The sequence below is a fragment of the Xiphophorus hellerii genome, chromosome 19 (genome assembly GCF_003331165.1).
Source record: "Xiphophorus hellerii strain 12219 chromosome 19, Xiphophorus_hellerii-4.1, whole genome shotgun sequence".
In the NCBI taxonomy this organism is placed as follows: Eukaryota; Metazoa; Chordata; class Actinopteri; order Cyprinodontiformes; family Poeciliidae; genus Xiphophorus; species Xiphophorus hellerii.
This window is the reverse complement of record NC_045690.1, coordinates 16,172,226-16,185,851: the sequence shown is the minus strand read 5'-3', so window position 1 is coordinate 16,185,851 and position 13,626 is coordinate 16,172,226. Positions and strand designations below refer to the sequence as shown.

Sequence of the window (13,626 nt, the reverse complement as noted above, 5' to 3'; positions counted from 1 at the left end):
TCAGAAACAACTGTTGCTGTTCATCAATCTGGAAAAGTTTATAAGGTCATGATTTTACAAAAAACATCTGTCTGACAGCTGGAGTTTGGTGCAAACTGGACAATGATCCCAAACACAGCAGCAAGTCTACAACAGAACGGCTGGAACAGAAAATAATTAAGGTGTTATACGTCCCTGTCAAACTCAAGACCTGAAACTGATTGAAATGCGGTGGGACCTTAAGAGAGCTGAGCGGAAAAGAAATGAACCTGAACTGAAGAAATGTCTCTACAACGATGCAAGAGGCTGATGAAGTCGTACAGAAAACGACTGCAGAGCGTTGTTGCTGGTTGCGGTGGTTCATGGGGTGTGCATAATCTCCTCCGCGATTGTATGACACAAACCAGATTGATTATTCAAATAAACCAGTTCTCCCTGTTAAATAATTAGCACTGATCTATTAGTTCCCGTTGTAAACTACTTTCTGTTTTTAATAACGCAGAGTTGACAGAAAATACGGAGTGCATGCTGCTGTGTCAGTGTGTCAGGTGTTGATTTGATTACACTAGCAAAATTAGGCAGAAACATGCAATTGTGATTTTTATCTTGATTGCTCCCTATATGCAAATCTGCAAATATTTTTTTTAAAATTTGCATGTCATTGATGTTTTCTGCTTTAAGAATTAAGTTTCGAAAGGTTTGAGGTTTTTAAAATTGAAAATGTCTCAAGAGAAAATAAACATTATGAGTTACATGGTAACCGAAGGGATCTGAATGACACCTGTGTAACCTCAATTTGCTCTTTGTGTTTTTCTAATCAAAATTAAGTAAAAAAACTAAGGAATCCCACACAGTGAAACACACACAATCCAAACCCTCCAATCTAGCGGCCTTCATCAGCAGCAGTGGAGCTTGGGGAGGAAAAAGGGGGACAAGGGGGCCGATGTATAAATAGCTTTGGTTCCCAGTTGCATAGCAACCAATGCCATCTTCCTGAGGTGTAACGCCCCCTTACCACGCCCCTTGTCCTGACTGTTCTGTTCCATTTTCCTCCCTCTGCAGTCTGCCTCGCATCAAACACAGACTTGCGGATCTAAGTGAGTTCCAGTGTGCGATTTAAAAACCTGGCCTGTCCATCGGGCGGCCAGTTTGATGCGACTGGTGACGTGATTTTCACTGGACACGCACAACAAAAAAATTAAAAGGTGTGGCTGGTGCAAGTTGGACAATCTGCGAGAGCGGCGAGTGTTTCAATCTGTCCATCTATCTATTTATCTTGGTGGTGCTTTGGTGAATCATCAGTGTCAGGCAGCAGAGTGGGAAATGTTTTACAAATGCTCCCTGTCAGAAGGGAGGAGACCTTCCCCCGGAGGTTTCAATCACCCCCCAAAACCCACCCCACCTCAACTCCCTCAATCCCTCCATCTCGCCATTATCCGAGGTGCTAATGAGCCCAGGAGAGGTGGAGGCAGAGAGGGAGCAAACTAGTGCAAATGAGGTGATCAAATCATGCTGTGTGTGTCTGTGTGTGTAGGCGTGTGTGTGTTTCAGTTTGGACTATCCATCTCACGACTGGGCGAACGCTGTGTGTTGGAACCAGTGATCTGATGTGTGTGCCAGATCGTGTCGTGATGCGACTGCATGGTAACCAAACCAGGTCTGAACACCTTCGAGATGCCGTTTGTTTTGGGAGGCAGGATGGGAGAGGTTTCTCAGCAGTCAGGATGCTTGTGCTCAGACATGGCTGCACCACACAGATGTGCCAGCTTGCAGTAAGAAAGAAGCCTTTCAGGCACCAGGAGCACAGCAGTCACTTCTGGAAAACAGTTGGCACACACCCACATGCCTGTCCTGAGCCGCATGCTGGCATCTGGCCTGTGTGTGTGCGTGGGGGCGTGTGTGTGTGTGTGTGGATGTGAGGAGGCCCAAGCAGACCTCAGAGTGTCATCTGAAGCATTACATTCATATTACATTACCACACTGCACACCTCGATATGTGTAATAGCTCGATCTATGTTTAAGGCCTAGAATCTGCACACTTAATCATTTGTTTCTGACGAAGTCACATTTTCAAATATTTACTCTGTGACCGTCTGCACGCCATGTTAGTTATTAATTATGAGAATAAGGTGTGAGTTAATTATCAGCCTGAAGGAATGTTAAGATTTCACAATTGTTCTTTCAAAAATAAAGTTTCCATCACAGTGTCTATAGCTAAAAGTCTTTTTAATTTGATTTTTGAAGTAGTTTTGGTCCTCAGTTATTTGATGCTGCCCACAGTTGGTCAGTTAGCTGAAAAAAGGTTACAACAGGTTTTCCTCGGTTACCGTGGGACATCTGTGGCCCAGTGGCTTGAATAGTTGTTTAGCTATCAGAAGACTGTCGGACCGATTCCACCTCCTGCCTCTAAAATCCAAAGTTGTCTACCAGTCAGCTTATCATGTGAACAAGGATCTGGTTCTACTTCCAACCCAATAGAGTTAAATTGATTTGAACTTTAGCTGATTTTCCCCCACTATCAGTGATGTTTACACTCAGGTTGATGTTGTTTCAGGTGAATTATTAGCTACTATGTAGAGTTAGATAGTAGCTACACATTATTGCCTCTAAATGACGCTGACCTTTGTGCTTTTGTCCACCTTTAAATTTCCTCCATCATAACTTTAGTACAGAACAGTGATCCCAAACATCCGACTTCAGTGATGGTGATGAGTCCACATCCTGCTTCATGTTGGGGCTGCTTTTCTAAAGTTTACACTTTTGTTAATTTGGCACACGTGCATGCTAAACCAACAAGGGCTGCTCTGAAAGTTTCCAGTAAGAATAGATGGATCTCTTACTCCCCAGATATTAAGGAGATGGGGTTTTAAAACTTCAAGTGGTTAGCTAAGAGCTTCTGTTAAGTAGCTGGCCGCAAGCTAGCTACAGGGGCAGATAGGCTATCAATCAACTAAACAAAGCTTGGTTTCCTTTAAAAAAGGTTTAAAGTTAACATAAAAACCATCTAAAACAACTTAAAGTTAACAAATATTATAGAAACCACACCTGTTATAGTCAATATATTATATGCTATCAGTGATTAAAAATAATTGACTTTCCTCTAAATAATAGCATTTATAATAATAATTATCAATTTTATTTATTATGTCCTTTATATACAAAATTGAAATCTCAGAGGGCATAGGGTGGTTGTATACTTTTTGTCAGATATTTAAAACCAAGAAACCATCAAGCTTACACCATGAAAACAGCCACATCAAACACATTTTTTTCCCCTCTGGTGCTTGTAGTCAGAGTTGCAGAATTAAACAGCATTTTCCTGAATATCAGAGCAGCTGAAAATGCAGGCAGATGGTCCATTGCAGAAGAACACATCTATGTTGCTGTTTAGCTCCTTTAAAATTAAAGTCTCCTCTTGCTTAATTGCCTATTTCCACATATTTCAATCAGACTGCAGCAAATTGGAAGCAACCTACTGCAAAATGTTTTGGAGAGGCACCCGTGGGTTGATGCAGAGAGGACCAGGATGTACTCAATTAGCATAAAATTAAGGGACAGCAGGTCACGTCTGAGAGAGGCTTTTTAAATGTCAATTTATTATCTTGAAAGTGACAGCAGCTGCAAAGTGTGTCAGTATAATAATGCAACTTTATGCTCTCTGGTGAAAGTGTCTGTCCTTTTTAAAGCTGCACAATTAATATTGGTGTTGTAACATTCTTATGGGATGTGTGTAGTGGTCTGACCACAGGTCCAAAAATTCAAAATGCTGGTTTTTAAGCCACTCTGTCCGCACTTTTATCTTATGATACAGGGCTGTGTACTGAAAAATACAGCTGTATTATACTATAAACGATTGAAGTAGAGTTTCATTGAAGGAATATAGCTGAATATTGTGATACTGATAGACGTTTTTTTAACTCAAATTTTTCTTGCTTCTCATCATGATGACCTCACAACACAAGATAATCTTTAGTATCTCTATAACTAGTCCCAACAGCACAATTAAACCAGTGATGGTATGCAGAATATGCTCCGGAACTCTGCTTTTATGATTTCAATCAGAAATGGACTGACAATGGTTATTTGTATATTGTTTGCTATTATTAATAAGACTGAGTGAAGAGCTTGTCATCAACTTTCCTGGATAACATCACCATTATCACATTACAGCTTTTTTCTTGCAAATGCTGTTCCTACTTAGTGTTTGTTTGAAGGATAACTGGGGAACTGTTTATGTCTGCAGGAACGCTCCCGGTATGTTTATCCGTGTAACATGGATTTATGGCACATCTGTGTGCTGAAACAGATTGGTTTGTGTAACTAAATGCAATGTTCTGTGGAGCAACTTCAAAAAGTGACACCAAAACAAAACAGAGAGGACTTCCAGCGATCACTAAACTCTGTTATGGAAGATTAAGTTTGTTTTCCAGGAAAACAAAAGGTGGTACAACCAAAACTTTATGTCAGCATATGCACAATTGAATAGCAATAAGGTACATAGCTTACTCTGCACTCAGCTAAAAGTCTAGGTGAATGTAAACATCCCTGATAGTGGAGAAAAATCTGCTGACATCCAAATGGTTAATCTGTAGCATCCAATCCGCCCAAACTCCATTCATCCTATAAAATATAAGTTGGTTGATGAAAAGGGATTTTTCCAGCAGCTGCTTATGCTGCATTCAGGTACAGCTGGGAGACTAGGTTGTCACAAGGTGATTTTTTTTTATCTTCAAATAAGGTTCCAGTCTTATGAAAAGTTTCTAACATTATATGGACCATTTTGATGTGGTTACATTGCCTTGTAATCCATCCATCTTTCCAGGTATTTGCAATGCCTGCTTATGCTACTTTATTCATTGAAATAAATCCAACCAAATCTTCAGGTAATTTTATACTTTGCACTTTTTACATTTTTTATGAAATTAAATTAGTAAATGTACTTGATTAAAGTGTACTGAAAACGTTTCCAATTGAGACTTTAACAATTGAGTACGTACCGAACCGTGACTTCTGTGTACTGCTACAACCTGAATATTCACATTACTCCTTAATGTTCAAATAACATATTTTTAGGGGATGATAGTGAAAAAAAATCCCAACTCCTCCAAACATCACTTTGCATAGAGTAGATTTTCCTTAGAGTTGGTTCCATAAAGGGTATGAATGAGGCTCAAAATGAGATTCGTATTTTTGTTAGAATTCATCAGAATGTCAGATACTTGTTAATTTTCTCTATTTTATTTTATAAAAGGTAAATTCTCCTACCCTACCTGTGCCCACACTGTCTCCGGAGGATGAGGCAGAGCTGATGTGGACGATAACCACAGCAGACAAGGCAGAGTTACCTGACTCCAGACTCTTATTTCCCTGTTTATCCTGAAGCTGCCACATAACTGGGGCAAAAGCGGGATCGCCTGTCTCGGTCTGCCTGCCGAGCGCATTTAAGGCCCTGCACTGCGATGCCACAGATGTTCACTGCCCACAGTTTCCTCTCAGGCAGCATAAACATCCACAGAGAAGTGACAAACTAGCTGCTGTTGACTGGGAGTGGGAGACTGGTGGGTGATCTATTTATCTAAAGAAAGAAACAGCTCAGCTGCTCCTTTTATTATACACTAGTAATGTTCTAAAAACCTCGTTTCTTCCTGTAAAAGAAGATTATGATTATTTTTTATGTCAGACCCTCAAAATGTGAGGTGAATAATTTCTAGAAACAAGCAAACATTTAGTCAAATCATCCATCTGCTATGTTTTAGCCTCGAATCACCTTGGGTAGATGCCGCTGACCATGTCCTTAGTGAGGAGCTCTGAGGCTGCATGGCTCGGTCCTGCTGTTTTGGACAGCAGCAGGACAATCAGTCCTCTCATCTGAAGATTGTTCTTGCTGTCATAGACGAAGCCTCTGCAAAGAGACGCCAACAGATCATCGAGCTTGATTCACATGATGTAGGAGTAAAGTACAATCACAACAGAAGGGAAATAATAAAAGAGAAATATATCAACAGTTATCAAATAATCAAAATGTATGTATTAACATTGACATCCTGCATAAATCAGTTTTCTATAGATGTCCTCTTGAGTGAATTTGCTACTTGTTTAGCCCATTTTTATATTCATCAACTACATAGAAGCTCTGTTTTTTTTTGTGTTGAAAATATGTTTTTTATGGCTGCTTTTAGAGTCAGATATTTATTTTTTTGATTATATGCATACTTTCAACGTAGACTTTGGGGAAGAGTACTTAGTGTGTGCCCATCATTTCATGGGTTTGATATATTTCCAACAACAGGAATGTTTCCTCTTAATGTTTGCTCAGGATGAGGAAATGCATCGTCGCAGCGATCCAATGCAATCTGCTGGTTTCCTTTACAATCAGAGGAGTCGCAGTTCAAAACCCATGAAAGTACACAAGGGGCCAAGAAATAGACATTGAAATCTTGCATGTATTTTTATTGAAATAATCAGAGCATACTTTTGTAGAACAATATCCCAAAATGATCGTTGACTTGATTTATTTTTTTAACCCCTTTAAAAATGACTTTAAAAAATATTTTTTTGTAAAATGCAGTTTTAGCTTAAGGATCCAAATAAGAAATTCCTGTTGCTATGAGCTTAATTCATGGTTATTAATGACTAATTAATGATTAATTAATGATGCTAGGTCTGGGACCAATACGTTGAAATTAAATGAAAAGGTGTTTCAGTAAAGTGTGAGCTTACGGGTTTGCACACTTCTTTCACCTTCTTATTTTTTTTTTACATTTCTTCTCAAGACTATCTTTTATTAAAACATGATATAAATTGCATTAAATGTGGAAAAAGGTGTCATTTCTTTTGAATCTCAAAAATCTTTTATGTTGACAGCGTTGTGAGGGTACAAACAGCATGCACTTTGATGCACAGTGAGAAATAATCTTGTGATTTATTCGTTTTATGTTGGATTTAAAGATGTTACTCTATCAAATATGTATTATTTTGTATGTAGTAGTCTTTATAGGAGAACAAAATGAATAAAATGAATTATCAGATCAGACATCTGATTATTCTAGGTAAATCTAGGTGAAAATTTTGATTATTTAAAATTTTAAGGTGATTATATTTGTTCTTTTTATAAAAATGGTCATAGTTGAACTGATGCAGAATGTAAACCAAATTAAAAAGGGGAAATAAATATTAATCTGCACTGTGATTTTTTTGTATATATTTTACAAACAACTGTCAGGTTTTGGCCACTTTGTGGGATTAAACAAAAGCTAAATTTAGGAGAACAAACGATAAAAGGAATAGCAGAGCTTAGGGAGTTTGCCGTGCATTTTCTAAAAATAAAATAATAGTAAAAACATGAATTTAATTGATCAGTTTGTGTTTTCTTCTGAGGCATTTAAAGTCGGGGGGTTATTCCCACCCCAACCAGCTGACACATCCACAGCAGCACACACACACAAAGCCCAGCGATGGCTGCCTCCATGGTGACCAGATTAAATATCTTTTTACTCTCTCTGGGGAGCGGTTAGACGCAGCACCTCTAATCCCGTCCCTATGGGAGCCCCTCGTGCCATGAATCACGCTCTCGTTAGGAGCTCCGGAGCAGACAAGCGGTCACGCCCCCCTCAGCTCGATGCCCAGACACGGGCCTCAACAACACCCCCCCACCAACCCTCTCTGACCCTCCCCTGCACCGCAGCGAGGCTGGAGGAACCAGACATAGACACAGAAGAAACGAGAAACCATAAAACCCTGAAGCTTTTTCTTTAAAAAAAAGAAAAGAAAAAGAGGTAAAAAAAAAAACAACAACCTTTCCCGTCACATAAAATGTGTGAAATTAATGACAGGTCGAGCTCTTCTTCATTACAGCTCATGAGGAACAATTTATTGTCACTCTAAATCTTTACTCAACAGGAAAATAGTTGTTAGATCAGCAAGCAGAAAGCAAGAACCCGTAAAACTGCACCTTTCTTGGAAAGTCTAAGTAAGACAGTGGCCTGAAGGTGGCACATGATTAATATTTATGTCAGCACGCACACCAGAATGCATCAATCAATCACAGCCGGCCTCCTGCAAAGGGGTGGGGACACGATGATGATGTGAAAGAAGAAAGATGGTGAGGGCTACAGTGAAGCTGGAGGAATGGGCTGCTGTCATTTTAAAGGGTTGTGAACAGGTCACCACGCCCTCTGCTCTGCAATCGCAGTGCAGGAATTCAGGGAGCTGCAGCCTGCCAGGGCTGGAGTCGACACATGCAAATGTGTCCATGCTCTGACATCTTTTCCTAAACAATAAACTGATAAATGAACGCTAACTGTGCAGTTTTCCTCCAGGAGAGAGGTTTGAATCGATGCGTCCACCTGTAGACACGGTTACGGGTTAAAATGATACGATAATATCGACCGAGAGTCTTTTCACCCCACAGTTTCCAGGATTTGATTCACACATTTCCAAAAAAGCACAAAACTTTTTATTGTAAATCTCTGGATAAAAATATTGAGCAAGTTTTAGATCTTGAAAGCAATATTTCTTACCAGATTCTTATGAAAGAAAGAGGATTCGATTTGCTTTCTGAATTACGAAGGCTGTTGGCCAAATGACTTCTGATTTCTTCTCATCTCTAATCTTTAATTTTGGTACAAAATTATTGGGACAAATAACCATTTATTTATTTAAAGGAAGAGTTATTTAAAGAATATTTTAAATAAACAATAAAACATTCTAACTTAAAAAACAACATCCTTATTTAATTTTAATTATGATCAGAGATGCACAGATTGATTATATTTTTCTGTCCACTTGTTTAAAATCCTCATTGTTTTCCAGTTGTGATATTTTTTTCTCTCTGTAATGGAGTCCAAACAGTTTTGAACTGGCCTTACAATTGATCCTGGATTGTTTCATCAATTGCTTTACCTAAGGTCATTTCTGAGATCCTTTCTTGTTTGCCAAAGCAAAAAAAAAAATTATTATTTATGCATTTGTTTCAGCTTTAGATGAAAGCTGAGAAAACAATCTGAGTTTTCAGGGACTCTAAAAAAAACAATGGCCCTAAAAATGTTTAGTCTTCTTGTAAGTCTAAGAAGTCCTTGGCAACCTAAAAACAGGCAGATGTTTTGACTCTTTTTGGAGTTTGTCACATTTCTGCTCTTGTTTTAGTGGGATTTTGATGTTGCTATGATATGAACATTCTGATGATTCACTAATAAAGTGAATATGAAGATTAAAAAAACTAAGCATAAGCCTGGGGGGAAGTGAATTTCAGTCCAAGTTAAACTCTCAAGGACTGTCCTTAAGGGAAGTAAAGTTTCTTCTCTCTGAGCTGCAGTCCCCTCGCTGTAACTCCACACTTTGGGGCAAAGTTAGCTGAGCAGCAGTTTTTGAGAATGAAAGGAAAGGAAAAACCGAAACCCAACGCCACGAGGGTCTGCCTGTCTGCTATTGTGGATATTTTTATCCGCCGCGCATCTAAAGCCGAGACACAGAGGGAAATACGAACCAGCCAACGCAAGCTGACAGTGAGGAGTCAGACTGTCAAGAGGTCTGCTGCAGCATTCCCTGCTGCTACAACACCCAAATGGATTGTCATATCAGATTTAGGCGTATAGGTTATTACACCCTTGGGTTCCTCTTTCCATTGTCGTCCGAGTGACAGGATTGTGTTTGAGGACTCTCTCTTCCAGGTCTCTTTCCTTGTTTTTCTAAGTTGATTTATAAATCATAATTACCAATGCATGTGCTTTCAGATGCCGTCTATAAATCAGCACCAGACTGATGTCATTGCCAGTGTTCTCTCTGTAAAGTTAGTCAGACTGGAAGGTTGAGTAATTTCTTTCTCTTCACCACAAACAAACATCCATCCATTTCATAGCAGTTCATCCATCCATCCATCCATCCATCCATCCATCCGTCCGTCCGTCCGTCCGTCCATCCATACATTTCATAGCAGTTCATCCGTCCGTCCATCCATCCATCCATCCATCCATTTCATAGCAGTTCATCCATCCATCCATCCATCCATCCGTCCATCCGTCCGTCCATCCATACATTTCATAGCAGTTCATCCGTCCGTCCATCCATCCATTTCATAGCAATTCATCCATCCATCCATCCATCCATCCATTTCATAGCAGTTCATCCATCCATCCATCCATCCATCCATCTATCTCATAGCAGTTCTTCCATCCATCCATCCATCCATCCATCTATCTCATAGCAGTTCTTCCATCCATCCATCCATCCATCCATCCATCCATCCATCCATCCATCCATCCCATAGCAGTTCTTCCATCCATCCATCCATCCATCCATCCATCCATCCATCCATCCATCCATCCATCCTACCCCATTCAGAAATCCATCCATCTATTTGTTCATCCATCCATGAATCTAGCCAACTGTCCATTTCATGATCAATCAATTGCTATGATATGAACATCATCATCTCCGTATTTTGCAACAATCCATCCATATTTATTTCACAACAGTCCATCCATTTTTCTCCATCTATCTATCCATTTGTCCATCACCAATCCTTTCATCTCTCCATTCACACAACCATCTAAAGATGGACACAAAGAAGGGTGGAATGGTTAGGATGGATGGATGCAGCTTTTATATCTCAAGTAATAAAGGGAATAAATAAATAAATAACATTCCATGCTCTCTTTCTTTCTAATCCATACCTAAAAAAAACTAGATTTTGTACTTTTCCAGAATCTGTGAAAAGTCTGTAACTTCATACTTTTGCAAAGACATTTCAAACAAAGATACAAAATAATAATAGAATAGCTCCATCTGTCCACATCTATATGTCAGGTTAATTAGATAAATAAGAGCAGCACCATCTGCCCCCAATGCACTTATTAGAGCAAAAAATTTGTAATCGGCTTTAAAGTCAGATAAAACTGCAGCTTTCACACAGCAGTGGGCATTACAGAGAGAAAACAAACAATAACTATTGATTGTGTTGAACTGTTGTTTAGCCTGACAGAGACAGAGGTGAAAGGGGATACTATCAATAGATCTGCAGGTGGAGTCAAGAGCAACCGTAGAAGTGACTTATATGACATAACAAACACAAACATGCAGTCAAACAATGCACTGTAATACTGAAGGCAGTTATTTAGATAAATGACCCCTCAATGCAAGGCTGAATTGTTGTGGAAAAACAAGACTATAGACAAGACTCTGCTGTGGATGTAAAGTCAAGAAGTTTTACATCCACAGCAGCATTATGTGATACACTGACATGAAAGAAAGACTGGAGAGCAAAAGGCTAATGAGGCAACGGTTTCAATTTTTTCATTTAAAATATGTCATTGGCAAAATAAAACAAGATGTTTGTGATTAATACCAATTTTCTCAACTAAATATTTTTATTTATTGAAAGAAAGGCAAACATCAGAAAGAGTCTAAGAAATCTAACTGATAAATAGACTATCACAAAAACTTCAAGGTGAGATACTGTCATTATCATCATCAAGAGCTCAGGATTTTTGACCATACTGAGCATCCAGATGAACATCAACATGTTTATATTTCCAATAAAAATGGTGTTTCATGCCTACATTACAAAGGAATTTAATCATTTATTAGTTTCATTTGCAACCAAAGCAGGCAGAATTCATTTTTACACACAAAACATTTCCAGTGAAGGTCTTTTCTTTACACTAGCGCTGTTTTTTTCTGTAATTTCCAGCCACCTAACTTCATTCAGGCATGAAATATTCTAGGATATTATTGAAAAGAAAAAAAGTGGCCAAGTACTTCTTCTAACAAGAACCCCTGTGAATAGATTTACTAAACACAGAGTGACATAGTTCAGACTTTTTTTCATTTTGACTACTCTGCCTAATGAAAACCCAAAATTCACATTCTCAGAAAATTTGATTATTACTTAAGACCATTACATATGGCACAGAAATGTCAGCATACTAAACATATGCTTATGTACTGTACGCTATATGCACTCAGTACTTGCTGAGTATTGTTATCCATGACTTATTGCATCAGTAGCATGGAGATCAGCCTGTGTCACTGCTGAGGTATAAAGGAAGACTGAGTTGCTTTGATGACCATTGACTGTCTTTTAGCTTCGTCTTATCTAAGTTGTTGACTCTGATGTGTCTTATCTTCCTCAGACAAAACTAGATTATCTATGCTGTTCTGCATAGAACAGCAACCCATTTGGGTTGGATAAAACAGTATAGACCAAGACGTGAGGATGACATGGCTACTCAAATTGTCTCTGGACCTGAAATGACTTGGATTCTCTGCCTCTTGGCTCTTCCTATAGATTCTACTACCTTGATTTCCAAAATAATACAAAATGTATCTCCATTTGAAAACAAGATTATGGATCACTAAGCACAATTTAATCCCTTTTTTCTCTTTACTCTAGGTAAGATGATTCTGACATCTCTGGTTTGACACAAGAAATTGCAACAGTCCATGTTGTTGATACGTTTGTGTGTGGTTGTTCTTGAAGCATGTACTCCAGCCACAACACACCTTGTGAATTTTCTCCAAACTCTTGAATTCAATTCCCACAAGACTGCAGTTCTCCAATGCCTTGAGTACGTTTTTCCTTCCACTCAACTTTCTGTTAGTACGTTTGAATACAACACTCGGTGAAGACCCAGCTTCTTTAACAATAACCCTTTGTAGCTTCCTTCCTTGTTGAGTTTGTAAGTGACTCTCTCCTGGACAGCATAACATTTTTATATTAACATTGTGGCAAACTGTACAGCCGGACTCTGTGTTGATTAGCTGCAGCCAATATCCACCATAATTACCAGTAATAAACACCTGCAGACAGTAATGATCCTTACCTGGCTGTGTTGAGTAAGGGATGCTGTGTCCCCACCAGCTTTCTGACGTGCATGGCCACATTGCTGAGCTCATCGCTGAGCAGGCAACGCAGACTCATGAACGACGTGGGATACCCGACGATCTTCTCCGCGTCCGACACAACTTTGCTCCAATTGGAGGAGGACTCCGAGCTGGAGAACAGGCTGAGACCTCTCAGTCCACGGACGGACACGGGCACCCAGCGGGTCAGACTCGACCAAGGAACTGGAAACATGTTATTATAACCTCTGAACTAAAATCGCGTTGCTACTTTATCTAAAACACTTCCGGGCTTCTCTGCTTCTTCACATATTTAAAACGACCTACTGCCGTCCACTCGCTGCTATAAAAAGCAATCAACACCCCCCCAAAAAACGCTAATAAAACGGGTTTGACATTACAGTAAGAGCGTCCAGGTCTGTTTCACAACACACTAACCCAGACAGGGCGCCGCCATGTTTACGTACGTAACTCCTTACGTCAGGAAACGCGACACCTCAACACGACTTCCGGGAAAAAAACCACTGGTTAGTTTCAATTTTTAATTTATAATATCACATTGGAATTTTATGTTGTCCAACACAAAGTAGCGTATAATTGGGAAGTGATACAGTAAGGATACACTGTGCTTAGTGATGATAAAGTCATAAGACAGAAGATTTTGATTTGTCGTATTGAGGGCGTGAAAATATAAAATTGAAAAAAAATAAATAAATTAAAGCAAATTTTTTTTTTAAATAGAAGAATAAAAGATACATATTTACAGATTGTATATATTGTTAATATTGTCCTTATTGCAATAAAGTGTGA

General features: G+C 39.1%; 1 protein-coding gene across 1 annotated transcript in view; it reads right to left on the bottom strand.

The window, feature by feature from the left end:
• pdss2 (prenyl (decaprenyl) diphosphate synthase, subunit 2) overlaps positions 1 to 13,307 on the bottom strand; it is a 33,544-nt gene extending 20,237 nt beyond the window's left edge. Inside the window, exons 1-2 of the mRNA XM_032546469.1 lie at positions 12,798 to 13,307; positions 5,747 to 5,881 (exon numbers count right to left, since the gene is read on the bottom strand). Of these exons, the coding sequence (XP_032402360.1) occupies positions 5,747 to 5,881; positions 12,798 to 13,051 (389 nt within the window). The 5' untranslated portion in view covers positions 13,052 to 13,307. The remainder of the gene's footprint in view (positions 1 to 5,746; positions 5,882 to 12,797) is intronic.
• Between the last annotated feature and the right edge of the window lie 319 nt (positions 13,308 to 13,626).